Here is a 21,321-nt window from a genome sequence, read left to right as displayed (position 1 = left end):
AGAATTACAAGACAGATAAAACACTTTATCACCAGTGAAAGGCTAGACAATGTACGTTGAGAAATTGGGAAGATGGGAGGAACAATGAATATTAAGTGCCTTAGAATCTAAAGCTGTCCTGCCGACTAAATTGAAACTGTATATCCTGAGGGGGCAAGTTTTCCAAATTGCTAATTACCGCCTCTGAAAGGGGGCTGTTTCTGATATGTTTGCTTGTGAAAGGCTGCCACTTAATGAAGCAGTGGCTAAGGTTTTTTTTTTTTCATTCCCCCTCCCCGGCTTTTCAGTCCTCTCCCCGGACTGCCTCCCAGGCCAGAACAATGGTGGGCCCAGGAGCCTAGTTCTCCCACAGGCCTGGCAGAGAGCAGGCCGGGGGCTGGGTACTGAGGGAGCCGTTTGGCATGCTGAAATATGGAGGGGACAGATAAGGTGGCAGCGGCACAGAGAGGCCCTCTCCCATGGGCCCAAGGGGAAATTTGCAGTTATTAAGAGGAAGATGAGAGAGATTAAATGGCTTTTGTGCTCATTTTCGCAGGGACTTTTCTTTCTTTCTTTCTTTTTTTTTTTTTTTCATTATTTAGGCCGGCTTCAGCTGAAAGATGAAAGGAGTCGTAAATTACTTTTCACTTCATTCAGCTACATTTTGGCTTTGAGGCAAACTTCCATTATTGGGACTTATGTCAGACATTATAAAAACACTTATTTCTATTGTTTTTAGTGTGAACACACAGTAGCTATCATACACAGTAGCTATCATACACAGTAGCTATCATACACAGTAGCTATCATACACATTACAAATGATCTAGTCAAGTCAAGTCAAGTTACAGTAGAGTGGCTATGGGGAACACTGAATGATTGGGTATTTCTTAATGTCACACACACGTCTATTTCACTTCACTGTAGGCCTATTATCAAGAAATTGCACACTATCAAAATATCATTATATTATCAAATACAACACATATTGGAAGGTGCTTTGTTGTGTAATATGAAAACAAATCATTCAAATACTTCAAATATAAATCGTACCAGAGAGAGAGAGAGAGAGAGATCCACCAGATTGACTACAACCATACGGAGGTTGCGTTTTTCTAAAAAAAAAAAAAAAAAAAAAAAAGCCAGAGTTGGGGCGGAAATTACTTCATTGGTTTGACAGCCGGGCGGAAGTACGTGTCGTGTTTACAGCTGTGAAAACAAAACAAGCAGGAACTGCGGCTGGTGAGTGAAACAACAACACTCCGCTACCGTTACATAACCGCATGATACCATTCCGCTGAGACGTGAGATACACATCTTTTCAAACGTCTTTCTTATTTCACACGCTTTAAAAACACATATGTATGTATGTACGAATGACGATGTTATTGTAGGAGATGTTCGTTTGCAACGCTCACGTTGTAGGTATCCCAGCAGCACATTTGGCTAGGATTAGGCTAATACTACCAGAGTGATCAGCTCCAGAATGACATTTAAAGCTATCAAAATTGAAGGACCGTGAACTTTCGAGTAATTTTGTCTCGGAAACGGTGTCTGCCTAACAGTGTAACACTTTTTTCTCCACCACGACTCAATCCTTAGTAGCTATAATCATTGTGGTCACGTTCATCACTGCCATAGTCTAGCCTGCTGTTACAACTCACATCATGACGGTTGGACACCCACTGATATTACTATACACTGTATTTCAAGTCATTGGTTGTACCTTTTGAGGTATTGTGTGATGGCAGTACTAGACTGCAATAGAGTAGTCTATAGCCTGCTGGTAGCCATGATAAAGAAACACAGAAAAACAAGGCACTGCTATAGCCAGTGACGGTGCTCTCCCTTACAAACATCATTCACATGTCATAAACACAGTCCAACTAATACATCTGCATATTGTTTTTTACAGCCACTCACATATGCTAGGAAGCTAAGTGTTATGACACCTACGTAATTCACGTTCCCTTTTCCCAATGTCAGCAGTGTCAGCATTTGCCCTATTAATTAGTCATTATGCTATGTTATGTTACGTCATGTGCCAATCAGATCAATACTGGATCTATCAATACTCTTCCTGTGGTCCCTCTTCCCTCCCCTTGCAGCAGCATGATGGATGAGCTGGTACATGACCTGGTGTCAGCCTTGGAGCAGACCTCAGAGCAGACCAAGCTGGAGGAGCTGTGGGAGGAGATGGTCCTGAGCCCCCTGCAGCAGCGCAGGCAGATCCGCCGCCGCCGTGGCCGAAAGCGCCGCTGCGACTCCTCCCTGCACCCGCTGGAGCACGGCCGCTGCCTGAGCGAGGCCTCCGAGTCCAGCCTGGACGAGGCAGCCAAGGACTGCCGGGAAATGGCTGCCCCAGCCCACTCCGCCGCCGCCAACTACAGTGACTCAGACGACATGGTGGTGGCCAAGCGCTGGCCCTCCTTCTCCAGCAACTCCATCAAGACCAAACAGCACTCCTGGCCAGAGTCCGACTCTTTCACAGAGAACACTCCAGGGCGGCCACTCAGGAGGCGGAGGAAGGTCAAGCGCATGACCTCGGACGTGACGGTCAGCCTGCAGCAGAAGCTGACGGTGTCTGGGGTAGACGGCGAGCGCGGCGGAAACCACAGGTCGTCGAAAAAGCAGCGCCTGTCGCGTCTGAAGACGGTGGTTGGTGGCTGGGTGGGAGTGGAGAGGGGGGCTGACAGGGCTGGGCTCATGGCAGAGGAATGCTGGAAGGATAAGATCACACTGGAGGCCAAGGACCAGAGAGAGGTTTCAGATGAGAACATGTCTGAAGGGTAATGTTCCAAAAACTATGCCTAACATTACTTTTTAATATCCACACTACCAGTTAGGCCAGTTATGTTTAGAATAATGATCAGGGTGTGAGCTATTTGTCATATGAAAAAGTATTATTATTTTTTTATTGTGCATTCTTTCAAATATGCATATTTGCAACAATTAGGCTGCAATATTCAAAACAGATAAATAGTAAATTCTGTTATTTCTGTCTTTGTTGACACACATACAAAATCAAATGCAAACTTCAAGTCACCCCTGAAACTCTTATGCCCCAATTAACCTTTGTGTGGTAAAGTTACTAAGGCAGTTAAACCTGTAATATAAAAGTCATGGGCATAACTACTATCTGACAGCGGCAATTAAACAAGGCGACATTTAAAATGATCTATACTGCCTGCCACGGTTGTCGATATTCAATGTGGCCCCATCTAAAACAAAAAATGTGTCCCAGTGATGCCTCTCCACTTTAAAGTATCGAATTGACATTAAAAATGAATGATATTTCCCCCTCATTCTCATCTTCTCTCTGGCTGAGATGATCAGTGGGGAGGGATCTCTGATATTGTTACCCCAAGGCAGCAGTCAGCTCATTATTTGGGTTTGAGAAATATTGTCACAAATAAGTAAGTGGTTTGGTATAGGCCTAGTATTGATTGGTTTAGATTAGAAGGTGCAGTTCTTTCTCAGCCTTGGTAATTAAAGCTATGGCTATCCCAGTGTCCCAGAGTGCAACAGTTCTACTGTGTGCATTTCATTCAACAAAATAAGATTACACTGCTGAAACTGTCTATGAGTGCCTGTTGATAATAATGGGTTTACCACGTTATGTAATCCTGGCCACTGTACAGTACCTGCAGGTCTGAACTAGAGGTAAATATTTGTACAAAAAAAAATCGCAATGAGGTCATAATTAATCTTATCTTCTGCTGCCCCCAGAGTGGAAATCATAATATCACTGTAATGGGAAAAAAAGGCTTCACCATGGACCAATAGTCCCATCGAAGTGGCTTGTTTAACCTGGTTGGTCCCTTCTGTCCCTGTGTCCCTCCCACTGCTACTGGAGGTGCCTCCACAGAGTATTCCCCTTGATGATCTCATTATCTGTTGGCCCGTATAAAAAAGATGTCTGAGGTAACCGATAATGGGGAGACAGAGGGCTTTACATCTTCTGGTTTAATTTGTGGCGACCTCCCTGGCCCCTCAACGGTACTTGTTTTCTTACTTTATGGAAAAATCAATAGCCGTTCTGACAGAAAACAGCTCCGGAGAAGAAATTAATGGGAACACCGCGGCACGCTGTCAATCATTTCTCACTTACACAACAGCACGCTCTTGATTGCTGCTCGCTAGGCTGTCGCACTGTATGGAGGACTAAACAATCTGTGGGCGAAGTCCTGGCGGAGCCGAAGGAAATGGAAAAATGGTAGCGTTGATGGGGGCTGACAGTGGTACAACAGCAATATTTAGACACGAGAAGAAAAAAATAAAAACTACGATCCATTTGATGTGGCAGACTACGAAACAGTTGACTGTTGAAATGCCTTTTTAACCCTCTAGATTTCATCGGTCTGGCTGGTCTCTGTTCGTTCCATTAACCTCTTCGTATTCTGGGTCTGATCTTCTAAACGTCGCTTGCCTCAAGGTCACGGCTCATATGCTCACAGACCAGACCTTGCCTTTAGCCACCCAAGTGCATGGGGAGCAGATGTTGGCAGCTCCAGCTGGGCTCCACATCCTTCATTAGACCTGCCTTGGCCTGCTGGCATGGAGGCCACCTGGTGCTCAGTCTGGCCCACCGAGCAGGCCTCACCTGTGGGTGGAGGCACCTAGAGACACAGCCTCTGTCTCTAGCAGTGGTGGTGGTGGTGGCGGCGGCGGTGGTGGTTTCACTATGGACAACCTTGCCACCAGTAAAACACAAGCCATTGTGCGTGCTTTAGTCACACTCCACTCCGTCACTTTGTAATTTGGATTTTTGCAAAACTCTACGAGGAGTTTTTAGTGAGGGCTGTATTCCATTTGCTGAAGTTCATTTTCATAAATCTCTGAGACTAATCCAATTACCAGAGCTCAGGGAGGGTGGGATAACCTTATAATCAGACGCCTATGGAAGAGGGCATGGATTTGGGTTGGAGCGGCTTGTTTGAAGAGCCCACAGATCCATTGTTATCAGCGCGTTGCCCCCCTCCGTCTCTGCCTGCTCCTTATTCCTCTGCTGAATGAGCCTAGGCTCAATAAATGGCGGCCGGCCCGTAATCTCTGTGCTAACTGGCCTGCCTCTCCCAGGAGCCAGGGATTATATCCTAATGATTAGTCCTCATCTGGATACAGTGTTTTTGCTTCACCTCTTTGGCTTTTATGGCAGACAATGGGCCTGTAGGGAACCGATTAGTTCAGCCCAAAAAGCTGAGATGTTTGTTTGAAGGGAGCCTTTCTTCCAGATTGGAATGCTACTCTTGTCTCTCAGAACGTGGATCTGTCCTTGTCTTAATTGAGTGCCACCATGGATGCATGGGATGTCTTATTTAATGTGATGGTGCCTCATGCAAAGCAAGTGATCTTGTTTGGCAAAGGCAAATGACAGTATTATGCTTATATTAACTTTACCTGTTAAATTATACTGACACGGGAAAGATCCTTGTTCCTGCAGTGCAAGTAAAACAGTTTGGGCTAAGTTTGACCAAAATGATTGTCAACCTTTCTTGCCAAAGGTCATGTCAGACGAAAGAGAGGTGTTTCTACTGGTCCCAAGAAAAATGGTGGCCTCAATTATTCATGGCATTAATTAGGCAGTACTTAATGGAAACGGTTTCACATTGACTCAGGGCTGCTTCCAGCGACATCACATTACACCTTTAATACAGATAAATACTTAATGTGTGTCTCTAATTAATTGTTTATACCTGTGGTTCTTTTTCAAACTTTGCACAAAATCCTCCCCCCCCCTGTAAGAAGCAAACACACTTGAGAAATTGAGAAAGAGACAAAGCTGAACAACTTCTACCTATTTGTTATGACTTATTTTTGCTAATCTATATTTAAAAAATCGGTCCCCCATTGTTGAGAAATGATATTGGTAGCCAGGTTACCACCACAGATATATAACCTCCAGAATATTCTCCTTGAGCCAAGTAGGCTATATCTGAGAGGGAGAGAGGGAGAGGAAACTGGCAGCAATGACCTGAAAGGGCCATTAATGCTTATTATAGTGATACCATAGCATACTGTATATCCAGGAGGAGGCCTGGTTAGTGGACGTGCCCTCTGCTGAAGTTGAGCAGGGAGCTGTGTGCTCCAGATGCTCAGCCGTGTGCCCAGAGGTGGGGGACTGTTGAGAAGAGGCCTGGGGAATCAGGCTCTGGAGAGGGGGGGGGGGGTATGGGGTTGGGGTTGGGGGTGGAGGGATGGTCCAGGACTGCTTGACTAGGCCAGACGTCTTCCAGATTCCCTGGAGAGGTCTGGTCCCTCTCACATCTGCTTCTTGGGTGTGTGAGGGGAGATGTTGCAGGACCATCTGGCCAGAAAGAGGGGCAGCCTGGGCCGGTGGTGCGTCACCGGCTCACAGAAGTCGACAAATGGCAAAGCACCGTATCAGCGCATTCTGTATTTGACCTAGCCAGAATTTCTCCCCTGTAATCAAGGTCATCGCTGATCACCACAAAGCAAAACACAAGGCAAACAAGACCATCACACTCCCCCCCCCCCACCCCCACCCCCTTCTCCCTGTGGAGAAATGGGTCTTTAAGGACTGAGCTTGCTTGTTGGTTTTACTGTGGCTAGTTGGCATGCCATGAGAGAAGTGAAGATATGTCAAAATCAGTATCTTGAACCCACTTCTGACAGAGCTTGAATCTAAGGGTCTATTAAAGCAATACATAACAAAACCACAGTATGTACTTTGTAAACACATGACAGAATGTGCAGCCAGAAATACTGACTCTTAAAATCCCCCCCCATGTCCAGCATAGCATATTTTGTTAAAAAGCAAAAAAAAAAAAAAAAAAAAAAGGTCCACTGAGTCCTTCCTCCTCTGTGACCTTGGCATCCCTCTGGTGCACCCAGCTCAAGGTGGCGGTCTGGCGGAGGTGTGACAGAGGCAGAAAGACTGGGTGGGGTGGGGGGTGTGTGTGTGTGGGGGGGGGGTGGGTAGAGGGGTGACACGGGGGGCACCTGCCTGGGGGCATGGAGAGGGCCAGCCACGGAGCCGTCTGGGCTGGAGCAGCAGCCCTTCACAGCAGATGCTGGCCAGTTGTTGTGTGGAGGCACGTCCGCGGGGCCGGCTCCTCCTCGGAGAGGGAGGCACCCAGACGGAGGGGTAGGCTGGGGACTCTGCCGCCCGCGCTCCTCCTGTCATCCTCCGGAACGCGGGGCAGATTAGATTGGAGCTGACAGCGGAGGATATTCAATTAGATTGTGCATGTCACTCAGTGGCTTCGATCAGAGTCCTTCCCCATGCCTTTGTGTTTGTGATGGCGACCAGTGGGGGGGACAGGGCACCCCCGCCTTTTTGTGCCGTTTTTATTTATGTCGACCTCTAGTTCCAGATTTACTCGTTATTCTGTTATCGAATGTTACATGTTAAATGTTAACATTTTTAGGGGGCTTGTGGGCTTCTGATTCACATTGTTCAGCTTTCAAATGCATGACCTTTGTTTGACCCTAAAACCCACCAATTTTAAAACGATCCGTCATGACGTTTGACAATGCGTTTTATCTTTCGTGTTGAGTTGGTTTATTCATATGTATGCATCAGCATTATTTCGTCATTCCTATTACTAGTCATACTGAATCGAACCGACTGCTTTCCAACTGTCTCTGAACATGTTGTCTCCCTCTTGTTTGCAGTGAAACCAGCAGCGTGTGCAGCAGTGATCCTGGCCTTTTTACTAACGACGAAGGAAGACAAGGTATCGATCTTCAAAACATTATTAGATCATCAGCATAAAACACAGAACTAGAGGACCAGGATAGCCTACTACAGTACTGTACATCGTCCTCTTTTTCACTGTGACAAAATGCTGGGACAAGAAAAAAAAAAAGAAAAAGAGGAGTTCTGATACAATGAGCTGGTTGCCGGGCAGCCAGGCGCCCCTAATAAGACGTTGTCATGTCGTGTTAATGAGCGCTGAAGCCTTTGCTAATCTCATTAGCCGTGGTGGGGCGAGGCGGCCCCTGATTTAACAGTTGTCACTACACCTTGACTGTGAGAGGCATGGCCCCTGCATGCACGCTGCTGACTGACAGCTCTGTGGAGGCCTCCCTGTCTGGAGATGTCTGTGTGGCAAGTGTGGTAGGGGAGAGGCTGTTAGAACCAGGGGAGGCTGGCGGAGGTAGAAAATCGGAGGACAGGCTCATTGTAATGCATGGAATGCAATGAGGAATGGTGTCACACGTGTACAGAGACCCTAATGCTAATATATGCAATGTTCCATTGATACGGTAAATACACACTCAAACTAGACTTTTTTACTCGCAAGTTGTTTTTTTGCTTTTTGCTCTTTGCTGTTAATGCTATGTTCTTCCCTTCTGTTGTGTTTTAAGATAGACAGTACATAGACAGTGCTTTGATACATAGACAGTACATAGACAGTGCTATGATAGTCCCTAGTGTATCGGTGTGTGACTGACGGTGCTGTTTCTCCCTGCCTGTGCTGAAGGTGATGATGAGCAGAGTGACTGGTTCTTTGAGGGGGAGTGTGGAGCAGGGATGGGGGTCCCCAGCCTGCTGCCTAGCTGGGACCCAGAGACCCCTCCTGTCCTGGAGGTGCTGGACTCGGGCCTGAATAAACACCCCCCCCACACCTTCCTGCAGCCTGCACGGCCTTCTCAAAGAGGTGATGGTGGATCCACACACTGCCCCCCGCTGTCTGTACCAGTGCAACCTCTCTGTGTTTTAAAAAAAAAAAAGAATTGTGTGGCTATAACTGAAATAATACCATGTCCTTTCATTGTAATGAGCAAAAGAAAGGTCAAAACAGCCTTTCCGATCTTCTCCAAGAGGTGATGTTGTGGTCATGGTACTGTAGCTGCATGTGGTTTGGTGTTGCAGGGTACCATGCCCGTCTGAACCGGCTGCCTGGCGTTGCCGCCCGGTGCATCAGGAAGGGCCGCAGGAGACTGCCCAGCAAGGTGAGGGCAGAAAGGGACACGATGGCCACATCTGATAGATATCTGGAGCTGATGAAAATCCGACTGTATTTACTTGATCTGTCCTTCTACTTTGTCGTGTGTGTTGCAGGACAACAGCATGGCAGTGTCTATCGAGAGGATGAAGCTCTTCTCTCAGGATACCTACCAGAAAAAGTAAGCTATGCTGTTTGGTTTTGCGGCTCAGCAATATTATACTTATGTTCATTTGATATATGAGATCGATGTTGTCCATCTGTGCTCACCGTCATTGTGCTTTTGATCTTTTAACTTTTAAACTTTTTTTTTTTTTTTTTGCTTCAGTTTTTGGCTGCCTTCCATTGGAAAGCGAAACCGGAGCCAGGTACGGTATATATGCTGTATATTTTTTTGGCTACTTTCCTGAGTGAGACATTTGCTGTCTCCAGTCCTACTTTTGGTGTGTGTGTACTGGATAACTCCTAACATGCTCACCAATGTTTTTACAGTTCAACCCTCTGTGTCCACTACCAGTGCATCCTATTGACATGTTGCCAGACAGCTCCCATCGGAGATGTTCCTCCTCCATCTGCAAAAACAGGTAAGGGCACTGTGGCTGACTACTGAACACAATCCTGGGCCCAGTCTCTTCAATAGCTCAATATATTGACAATATATTAACTCAAATGAACCAGTCACTAAACACAGGTCGCGTTTGAACTAAAGCATGCTATACGTCGGAGTTTATCCATCGAGGCGCGTGTCTGAAGTGTGTGCAGGGGGTGAGAACATCAGCAATTCCCTCAGAGACTGGAGCTCAAAGTGTGACCTTGATACCTCAAGACTTGGATGGACATGTAGCTAACTGGTGTATAATGGTTAAGCTGTGAGTCGCGCTGTGGTGTTACTGGCCTGGGTCCTCCCAGTCTTCAGAGTGTGTGAGAGAAGTGTTGTCACAGAAAAGGTAATGTAAGGATCAGAAAAGGTAACGTGAGGAACAGAAAAAGGTAATGTAAGGATCATAAAAGGTAATGTAAGGATCAGAATCAGAATCAGAATTATTTTATTTGGTAGTATATTTGCACATACAATAAATTGACTTGGTGAGGTTGGTGCATGGGACATAAAAAACAACTATATATATATAAGCAAAATATGAACAAAATAGCAAAAAAATAAAAAAAATAAAACAATAGGAAGAGGACAGAGGTGAGGCCCCAGAAACACTGATCTGCCTGTGTGTGTGATAGTCACCACAGCCTCACACACACACACACACACACACACACACACACACACACACACACACACACACACACACACACACACACACACACACACACACACACACACACACACATACAGGCAGGCTTGGTCGGCACTTTGACCACAGTAGGATATATTACTCAGTTCAATCATGCTATTTTCAAGGTTATCTTTTTCCCAAACATAGAGATGCAGTAAGTGAACTCCATGAATATAGTCATTAGTTAGATTTTCTAAATCCCAGTATTTCTGGAAATGCGTATATATATATATATATGCATGTGTATATATATATAAATATACATGCATGGTATTATTATCTAAAAGGTGTTTGTCAAAGAAAGCTTAGCATAGCTCCAAGTCAGCCTCAGTGTTGTTGGATGTGCAGGGGGATCGTTGAGGAGTTGAACAGCCTCTTCACTCTCCCTGCGTCCCTGCACCTCTTCATTGCCATGTTTCTGCCGGTGCCTATTTATGGTGCATTCTTAATTCAGTTTCAAGCGCTCTCTCTCTCCCTCCTGGGCCGTTCCACAGACCCCTCCACCGTTCCTTGATGACGTGCAAAAACACGACTCCTATGAAAAGCCTCAACTTCTTAGGGCTTTCTTTTCTAAACTGGCCCTTTCTTCTCCACCTGAAAGGTTCGTTCAGATTGCAGTTTGAGGCATTGTGAATACTAATTTATCTGTATTAAAAAGCCCCTCATATCCCTGCCATGCTCTCATTTGAATGCTGGACTCAAGGGAGGCCTCTTAATTCCTTTATAGAGGGTTTCAAGACCCTTCACTTCAAAAAGTATAAATCATACTCCCAAATGAACGAGGGAGAGAGAGGGAGGATTGACGAGTGGTGCTTCTGATGTGTCCCGTCGGACGGTACAAGCCAAATTCATCTCCCCGAGCTGCTCAAATCCACTCTCCAGCGAGATGGCTTCTCTCTCTGTCCTCATGACCAACCGTCCAATTAGTCCCTCTCCCCTCACCAACTCAACCAACTCTTAAACACACACACACAGGCGTGCTTTTACAAACATGCATGTCCAAGCATTCCCATACATGCACACACAGACGTACGACGGTCACACACATGCACACACACACACACACACACACACACACACACACACACACACACGCACGCGCGCACGCATAGCAGCACATAGTAGATAAATGGAGTTGATAAACACACTTATATAGTACATCAGCATGACAGTGACAGAGTGCAGATTTAGTGCTGTATTGTAGTACTGTACCCGGCCCATCGCAAACTTCAAATTTGCCACAATTGGCTTCAGTATATATATATATATATATATATATATATTATTTTTTTTAGGAACTTATTCGCATGATCGATTTCTCTCTTCTTTGCGCTGAGCTCTCATATATCTGACTTGTCTGTATTTCAAAATACCCTTGAAAGAAAAGTGTTTTCTCTGCGAGGAAAGTATAAACATTAATCTTGTGTCGCGCACAGAGGTTGAAATGATACTGTATTAATACCAACTGTCATCTCCTGTTTCGTCGGTGTTGATGGCGACAATCAGAGTCTTTGTATTAAGTGATAAAGGCTGAATGGGGTTACATGTTGTTTATCCTTGTATTGGCACATTATAGGCACGCTTCTGTGTGGGGGATTTGGCCCTAATACTGTGGGACGGCGGCGATGTTAAAATGCATAACTGCCTCCCACTGGAGCCGGTCACACTCTGGTTTTCTCTATTGACTTATTTATCTCTAAATGACATTTGCGCCACAAGATAAATCATAGTCTTACGCCACTCCTCTCCCAGTTTTCATTTTAATTGTGAGATCTTGGTGTCAGCAGTTAGTATATTGGTGTGAGTGGCCTATTGATTATTGATTTGGAGGTATTGATTGGGCTCCCAGGAGACCCTAATCCTTTCTGATTCATTTGAATACCTCTATTCATCTTGAGATCCTGCTCACACCTGAAGCGCCATGTACCCTAATGAAAATAGATGGCCATTTGTAGCCGCTGCTTCTCCCTCTTCTTTTGATTTATTATTTTTAATTGATATATCTGCTTTTGGGTGCGGGCGCCTGAATTAGAATTGACCCTGTGTCAGTGCCGTTTTACTCCGTGCCGAAGGGACGCGTTTAGAAGTCTTTGTATGACTCGTATGACCTAAAAAAAAAAAAGAAGAATCTATTGTTTAGACATTGTTCAATGTCCTTGCGTCTTTGGTAGAATTTAGTTGTTATATTGGATATTGAGTCTTTTTCCCCCCGTTGCTTAATGCTGCCAATGCAGCGATTCTGAGGTAAAGATAAACAAAAAACAAAAAAAAATGTATCCCCCCAATATTCTTTTCTCTTTTTCTATCTCTTTATGGAACACTGACTATGGCCACTCGGTTTCTAATGCTGCCTCAGAAATCTTAGCTCACTCACTTATTTTCATATTTGGCATGCTACCTTTCCTTTAACAAATTAATGTAAAATCTAGCTTTAAATTCCTCCCCCTCTCTTTTTCCGCCCCTTTGACATTTTGACTGTGTTAGCAAGTTTCAGCCAATATCTCCTCAGACAGCCACAGGCAGAGCATCACAGCCCTGCTACCAGAGGCCCTTTGGTTTCCTTCTGAAATGAACAGTCCCATTTCGGCTTCCCTAATGAGCCAGCTGATGTTATTCTAATGTTTGATTAGCATGTGGCTGAGTGTCTCTGTGGGCTCCTGCGGCCCCTGAGTGGGCTGCTCTGCCTCTCAGCCTGGAGCTCCAGCAGGGAAGGGGCCTCGCCTGGTCCTCTACAGGGTCTCTCCCCCCAGGCTGCAGGGGCCCCAGAGCGCCCACAGAGCATCCGTGTAATGAGGGGCAAGATGGAGGGACGGACCTCCATGCATTAAGACCAAATGCATCAGGGTATTACTTTTAATACTGCCAGGCGTGCCTCGTGAAATAATGCGACGTTTAAGCGTGGATCGATTTTGGAATTAAAAAGTTAGTTTGCAAAGATTTACTGTGGGGAGTTCAATGTCTGAGCTCTTTATCAGGGGCGCAAATGGCTGGTTATGTGCTGTCTGACAGAGGTACGATTGAGGGATCGATAGGTGCGTGATTTACTAACTGGAGTACAGGTAATCAATAAGTATAAAAGTAAATGAAATATGCATTACTGGGATTTTATTAGAGAGGGGTAGCAGGGAGAGAATAACGGTCAAGCCATTTATTTTTATATCTATTGATTATACAACATAGAGGCTTCGCTCAAAGTGTTCCGCGCACGGCCCCCCTGCACCCCCCCCTCCTGCACTCTCGTCATGTGATTTATGGGCGTTGAGGTCATGGAACATGCTGCCTGTTAAAAGGCTGCCCTGACAGGACCCTATCTTAGCGCGCGCTGGCTTGGGGTGTGAGGTTTATGTAGCTCGCTGCCACAGAATGAGCCTCTGTGGTTAACAAGGGGCGGCTGTGTTGTGGTCCTCAGTTGTGTTGCAGGGTAGAGAATGGCCTCTTTTTTACAGATGTTTTACAGGTGTTTTGCGACCAATACACGGTCTTGCTTTCAAATTGGATACATTGAGTTTTTTTTTTTTTTTTCTGAAGTAAAATATGAGGATGTGTATCTGTGTGTGTTATCACTCTCGTGCATCACACACACACACACACACACACACTCATTTATTCACTCACGCACGCACACACACACACACACACACACACATTTATTCACACACACACACACACACACACACACTCATTTATTCACTCACGCACACACACACACACACACACACACACATTTATTCACACACACACACACACACACACACACACACACACACACACACACACACTCACACTCACACTCACACTCACACTCAACCCATCACATCGCCTGCTCCTGTAACGTCAGTCCCCTCCCCCCGGCGATGGCGGGGACCTTGACCTTAACTTTACATCCCAGTAATCAGGGCTATGAGGGCCGTGGGGTGGCTCCCCTCCCCTCCCCTGCCCTCCCCTGCCCGTTTGGGGGCTCCTGACATATGACACAGGAGGTCCACAGCAGGGGTAATTTGTTTATCTGTACCTGGCTGCCAGCGACAGACACACACAACCCCCACACATCCTTTTACCTCTGCTGATATTTCTGTTAACGGTGGAACAAAACTCCTACATTCTGGCTCCTGATTCCCTCTGGTAAACACACCCTCTGTATTCCTAACGACTCAGCAACCATATTTCTCTGTTTTGGTCAAATACAAACAAAAAAAATAAATGGAGATGTAACTATGGTATTTGTAGTTTTTTTAGGTGAAGGACCCTCATACTTAGTATGGAAATAGTAATGGCTGAATCCTATTATCTGTGTCTTACCGTTGGCTCTCTGCCCCCCTCTGTCTCCCAGGCAGACTAACGTCCATCTGGGACTGCTGTGCACAGGAGACATCAAGAGGAGGAGGAAGACCACGGCCGTGCCCAGCACCACAACAGGTACCTGTCTGTCTGTCTGTCTGACACCATGACTGCTGCCCTCTGACCTCTGACCTCCTCAACTGCCACTTAACCTCTCATTCAGACTGCTCCTGTATTACCCAGCCTGCTCATAGTACAGGACCTCGTCACCCAAGGCCACCTCCAGGTTAATCCTACACGTGTTCTTCATAACATCTCTGTTCATGCAGTCGACCTCAAAGAAACTGTCTCGCCATCCAAAAATCCATGTTCCTTTTTTTCCGATATTTTTATTTTATTTTTTATTTTTTTGCTAACAATGACTTATGGGGATGAGTATCCATTATCATTGTAAGTTCCCCTTGTTTGCATTGCAAAAAAATAAAAATAATGTGTCTAGTATTTATGAGACTGTATTAACTTCTTAACAGCAGAGGGAAGACTCCTGACTAGTGTGTGATTGGTAAGGCAGGCCGGCGTGAGCTGCAGCAGCAGCAGCAGCTGTGAGAGAGAGGTGTGTGATGGGGTGCAGGCCGTATTGAACGTGGCACCCTGCACCAGCCCCCTCGCCCGTTTGGGCCGCTCAAGCTGCCTTTTTTCATTAGACTGATGGCTCCGGGACCGGCGTCGTTGCAGGATTGAAATCTGAATTGGTTTGTCCACCTCTTCTCCAAAGTCCCCTCTCCCTGCTCCGCTCCTGCAAGCCGCTGTTTGTCATTTAAATAACAAATGCCGGTGGTTCCCTGATTTAGTGAGGGGCGCTGGCCTCTGATGTATATTAATATTGCCGCACAGTGCACTGTACCAGGGCCCATCATTCATTTGGATAAAAGAGGTGGAATTTAAAAACAGCCAGTGCTTTACTGGGATACAGATTGCATCCATTTATTGCACTGAGTGATGGAATGGCCAGCAACTCTGTCCTTCACCTCCACCAGCGCTGAGCCACTTCCCATAAAACTAAAAAAAGATTCACCCCTGCCCCTTAAAGACCCCTCATATTCACCACGCCAAGGCAGGCGTGGGGTATCCCTCAACATCTCCATAGGAGAGCCATTTGGTTCAGGTTCAGCGGCTGGAATTGCCTGATAGGGTTTCGTTCAAGTAAAAAAAATAATAATATTGTAATAAAAAATTATCTGATATATAAGAATTCAAAGTAAATACATACAGTACAGAACTGGATTTAAATAAGACAATTGGCATCCTGAAACCGTAAATAAGCTTATTTTCAAATAAAATGGAATTATTAAAGTATTCCCAAGGGTTTTCAAGGGAGATGCTCTAGTTTCCAGTATTGCCCATCCCTCTCTGATGTTCCTGTAGTGAGTGGTGTTTTTCCTGGTTCTGGAGGCTGGTGCCCCCTGTCCTGTCCACAGTGATTTATCATGCTGGGGATGTCATCCAATGTCAGTTTCTACAGCTGCAACTGCTCTGTATCAATCTTTCCCCTGGCGCCCTGCTGCATCCATGGCTCTCCTTGGTAGTATCACAGGAGCCAGGAGATGCTTGCTATCAAATGTGTTTAGTTTATTTGTAGAAATAGTGGTTGTCATTACCGCTGTAAGGACATGGGCTTTTCTATATAAATACTGCTTGTCTTAAAGCAGTATTTATTATTATTATTATTATTATTATTAATAATAATAATTTCAGTTACACTGATATGAGAGAGAAAGAGAGAGAAAGAGAAAGAGAAAGAGAGAGAGAGAGAGAGAAAGAGAAAGAGAAAGAGAGAGAGAGACCGCACATTGTTGCTGCACATACAACTGCAGTTTGTCTGTTTGCCTTTATGTGTGTGAGTTAGCCACAGGCAGTGAGTTTGTGTGTGTGTGTTAGTGGTTGATATTAAAGTCGGTAATAAGGAGTGAAAATGGTCTGTAGCGGGAGGTGTCTCCCAGGGTTCCTGGGGGGATTGCTCAGGCGGTACCCAGCTGTTGCTTTCTCTTCCTTCCTTCCCCTTTTAGCACTTAGCGGCTCAGTGTTGAGGCTGGCTGTGAAAGAAGTTATCAAGCCAGGTATCTGTTTGGATTAGGTGACCGCTCCACTTCTCAGGCTCAAATTGGCCATTCTGCCCACTTCTCACCACCATCAATCCAACAGTAGGAGAAGACAACAATTCCTCACTGAAGAAACAGGAAGGAATTGTCGATAGCAGGGTGTTCCTGTACTGCGTTCTGCAAGTGATTTTAAGGAAAGATGTCTGCAGTGTCATTTGTGTCAGGGTTCAGTGTTCTGTACTGTTTTGTTATGCTTTTTCAAGCAATGTCTTGTCACTATTAAACTAAGTTGGATAGACTGTCCATATGATTTATATATCTTAAAAAAAACGTACGATTAATTTATGAAAAGGTGACTATTAAGGAAGATGGCATTTCGAAAGGTAAGTTAATGGTTTCAACGAAAAAAACAAAGAAAACCTTTAGTTGTGTGCTACCCCATAAAACAAAGACTGAAGTTAGGCATATTTCATTTGGTATTTCTTATAAATGGGAATTAATTGTGCAGCAGGGATAAATAAGTAAGTGTAAAAATCCTGATGGATTTTAATACCCTCGGCTTGTTTCACACGCAGACTAATTAATTATTCCAATTTTACCCCTCCCCCGCTGTCTTACACAATGCCCTTCGTCTTTATTTGAAATAAGGGACAAGGAATGATATTAAGCATTAATTCATACTCTCTTAAGCTGCGCCTCTTTGAAGAAGCTTTGGATATGTGTCCTGTGAATGGTTCAGATTATTGTCAGGTCAGAGTAAGCCAGACTAACCAATAAGAGCAATGACATCATTCCTCTTTTCCTCTATCCTGTAATTGCTCAGCCGTTGAAGTGTCGGTTCACTCAAACCAATCACTGGGTAGTTTTGCCGCAAACCAACATTTGTAGATGCCACACTACCTGTGCCTTGGCATGTCCTGTAGATGTTTTGTTTCACATTTTGGGGCCCAAATGGATGCCTATGGAGGGTCCAGCCTCCCAGCCCCCCGTCCCCCCGTCCCCCCCGTCCCGTCCCTCCCCACGTTGCCTCTCCATCTCTGTGTGTCTCCTTGCCGGAGCAGGGCCGTTGTGTGACAGATCACCTGCGTCTGCGGCCCCGCGTGTTCCTGCCCGCCGGTCCCGGTCCGGCCCCCTCTCATTAATGCCCAGCCTGGTGCGAGGGCCGTGTGGCAGCACAAGACAAATAACGCCACCACTCAGCCATCACTTCTGCTGACAGAAATGCAGCCCACCGCACTATTTTGCCCTCTCTCTCTCTCTCTCTCTCTCTCTCTCTCTCCCTCGCTCCACTCGGCTCCCCTCCGCTCCCCTCTCGCGTCCTTCAGAAACCCACCTCCACCCACCCAACCCTGCCACCACCACCACCACCACCACCACCACCGCCGCTCCACCACCAACCAAAGTTTCAGGGTGGAAGTGTTGTTGTGTGAGGCTGAACATGCACGAGTCCACACGGTCTAGTGTCTGGTGTCTGGTACAGAACCACTGAGCTGTGCTGGTTAATCACAGATGGTGTGTAGGGGGGGCTTCCCTTTTCGAACAGGAATTTGATGCTTCATTTCAAAATTGGGATCTGATACAGTACAGGAGTACTATTCACATTTGATTAGGAAACACATCAACCATGATGATATTCTCCTCTCTTGAGCGGTCATGCCTACTGTTTCTTCTAAGTTTGGCATTGCAGGGCCATGCTGTACCATAGCAGAGTAGCTGTTTTTTAACAGCTACCATTTCCTCATGGTCATGTGCTGTTGTTCAAGTCCTTTCACGAGGAATTTGATTAGAATGGCCTCCTCTGGCCCAGTCACATGGCTGGAGCCTGCATGTATGAGAAGCACACAAAGGCTAATCATTAAAGGCCTATTCAGTCCTGTTCATTTAACTGTGGGAATCAGCAGGCCCATTACTGTCAATGTGTAATTAGCTGATTAATAAACAGGGGGAGGAGATTGCTCCAGGAAGTGCTGTAATGATTGTTTTCAGACGGCCTCACATGAGAGGGTTATTATGACGGTAAGATGTTTCCATCCACCCACCGATTATCGCTCGAAACAAATGCATGCCATTCTCCCATTGACACAAAATCGTTGTTTTATATCATCTTTATTGACCTCCACAATATTCCAGTTGAACGTGTTACATTTGCATTTACATTTATGGCATTTAGCAGACGCCTTTATCCAAAGCGACTTACAACAAATACGTTTCAGTCATCATAAGATAAAGTAATCAATCACAAGACATGCTATTATCTTGGGAACATGTATAAACATAGTATTCAGTATAGTATAGTATTTTTTTTTTTTTTTAATGAAAAAGTCACCCTTGATAGAATAGTTAAAATTCCAATTCTGCTTTTTCAGTGAGGGGACTGTAATTTGTTTCTATGGCGCAATAAAGTTTCGAAAGACCCCATTTTTGACCGTGTTCAACCCGAGGCATCCAAGTGTTTGGGTTTTACCACGGCAACAGTTAGTCATCGTTCCCTCCAGAAATATTAATCAATTATCTTGCCCGGCGGATCAGTTTGGGGGGGAAGTCATCTGGAAAGAGGCACAAGCAGATATAATAGGAACGAGCAAAAGCACATGCCAGTGAATGCTGTAATGCCTAATCCTGTGAGACAGCCCAGAGCCACAATGTCAGTTCTAGTTCCCGTGTCCTCTGGACTCAGACTGCCTCTCAAAATGTCTGTGTGACCGCCACTAACTTCAGGAGAGGCCAAAGGAGATTGATTTATTAACAAGAAAGTAGACCTGGAGAGCAGATATTAGAAAGTGCAATTGTTTTAGAGTTTCTCTTTCTTCTGTCTAAATTGGGTCTAGGGTGGTGTTTTTGTTGAATCCCCCCCCCCCCCCGGCGGACCCTTTTAGCATATAAAGTTTTAAAGGTGAAGAGGAGAGCAACATACGACACAAACGTTTCTGTGAGACACTGTGTTATAGTGATATACATGTACACAGTATCTGACACTGTCTAGACTCTACAGCATATCGAAAGGGGGAGTTTTAGCTACAGTATAGAAGCATCACAGATTGGCCCTTTAATAAGCGTGGCCACCAGTCATATGCGGCTAAATTGGATTGAGCTGAGTTGACCAGAACCTCATTAAAACATTGGTCTGTGGGGCGCTTAGTGGCGTAGCACACTAATGCGCGTTGCCACATAATCGCAAGGTTCCTGGTTCGATTCCGACCCTGTCATCCCTCTTCTCTCTCCCATCCTTCCTGTCAATCACTACCGTCTCTATCCCAATAAAGCAGAAATGCCCTAAAAACATATTAAAAAAACAACAGAAAACATTGGTCTATCAGGGCACAGGGTGCTGAAGTAACTACGGCTTATGTAGATACAGGACCAGTCAAAAGTCTGGACGCACCTTGCCAAGAGTGTGCAAAGCTGTCATCAAAGCAAAAGGGGTGGCTACTTTGAAGAATCTAAAATATAAAACATATTCTGGTTTGTTTAACACTTTTCTGTTTACTACATAATTCCATATGTGTTCCTTCATAGTTTTGATGTCTTCAATATTAATCTACAATGTAGAAAATAATTTAAAAAAATAAAAAAATAAAACCATTGAATGAGAAGGTGTGTCCAAACTATTGACTGGTACTGTACATGCATAAAACAAGAGAACCTTAACGTTGTAGTGTCATCAGGAAAATATGTTAAAAATGTATTTTAAGGCTGTTCATACATGTTATGATGGCATGTTCTAAATATGATGTGTGTGTTCCTTTTCTCTGCAGCACGCATCCCCTTCCCTCCGGATGACCTGGGAGAAGAGGCGGGCGGAGCCGGTCATGACACCACAACCATCTCCTCCGCCACCTCCACCTCCTCCTCCACCTCCACCTCTCTGAGCATGGAGTCTGCCGGCCCTAGGCCCCCCACCTCAGACAAGCAGGACTTCATCAAGCCTGGGACTTTATTTGGCCCTCGGAGGGAGCAGGAGGAGGACTGAGGGGGGGGGGGTTTCCACATACTTCACCAAGCTGGAGAGACACCCCCGTAGGACAGGAGGACTTTATGTGAGAGAGCGAGAGAGAGAGAGAGAGAGCGAGCGAGCTTGATCTTCTCCTGCTGAGAAGACTTTGTGAGAAGGAACAAAAAATCAAACAATAGACCATATTCTTACTCTCTGAATCCGGATAGTTCTGCTGGATCAAGTCTTTCCACCACCATAGCATTTAAAGGATGAAAAATGTTAATGCAATCAATCCTTGTTAATCACTCCGTAGCCAGCCAGCCAGCCAGCCAGCCAGCCAGCCAGCCAGCCATTTCCTCAAGGAGGAAGGCAGTTTGAAGAGCCTCCTCGCCTGCGACTCGACACTCCGCAGCTCTAAGCACCAGGCAGCTCCTCCTGTCTCCACACAGTCTCCAGGCCACCTGCCCTCACCCAGACCCAACAATTATGTCCTCTTTGAGTTGCCCAGCATTTGTCAGCAGGGACACTAGAAATCATGGTTCAGGGGGGTTGAGTGGGGAGGGGGGGGTCCGCTAGAAGCCCCCCCCCCCCCCCCGAGAGTGGGGACGGACCAACAGGTCTGCAGTCGAACAGGTGACAGACGGAGGAGCGTCAGGGAGCTCCGCCTTCTCATGCTGCTACAAGGTTTACAGAGGCGACCACCGGTAGAGAGGCGCAACAAAGAACAGGCCTCCATATTAGCATGGATTTGAACAGCTACACTCGGTACAAAGGCGCTCATTAGCACACCAGAGAGGGGCTGTGGTCGCGGTCCTCAGAGGGCCCTC

General features: G+C 45.7%; 1 protein-coding gene across 1 annotated transcript; it reads left to right on the top strand.

Annotated features, from left to right (window-relative positions):
• Positions 1-2,091: 2,091 nt before the first annotated feature.
• On the top strand, positions 2,092-20,966 carry LOC310813966 (G patch domain-containing protein 2-like; the record flags this gene model as incomplete). Its single annotated transcript, XM_083683168.1, has 9 exons — positions 2,092-2,768; positions 7,618-7,679; positions 8,430-8,606; positions 8,822-8,901; positions 9,011-9,075; positions 9,223-9,262; positions 9,387-9,478; positions 14,514-14,599; positions 20,316-20,966. 9 exons carry the CDS (start codon positions 2,092-2,094, stop codon positions 20,528-20,530), a joined length of 1,494 nt encoding a protein of 497 aa, XP_083539294.1. The 3' UTR covers positions 20,531-20,966.
• Positions 20,967-21,321: the final 355 nt, after the last annotated feature.

The sequence above is a fragment of the Argentina silus genome (assembly GCF_951799395.1).
Source record: "Argentina silus genome assembly, chromosome: 13".
NCBI classification, from domain to species: Eukaryota; Metazoa; Chordata; class Actinopteri; order Argentiniformes; family Argentinidae; genus Argentina; species Argentina silus.
This window is presented reverse-complemented; position numbering and strand designations above follow the sequence as displayed.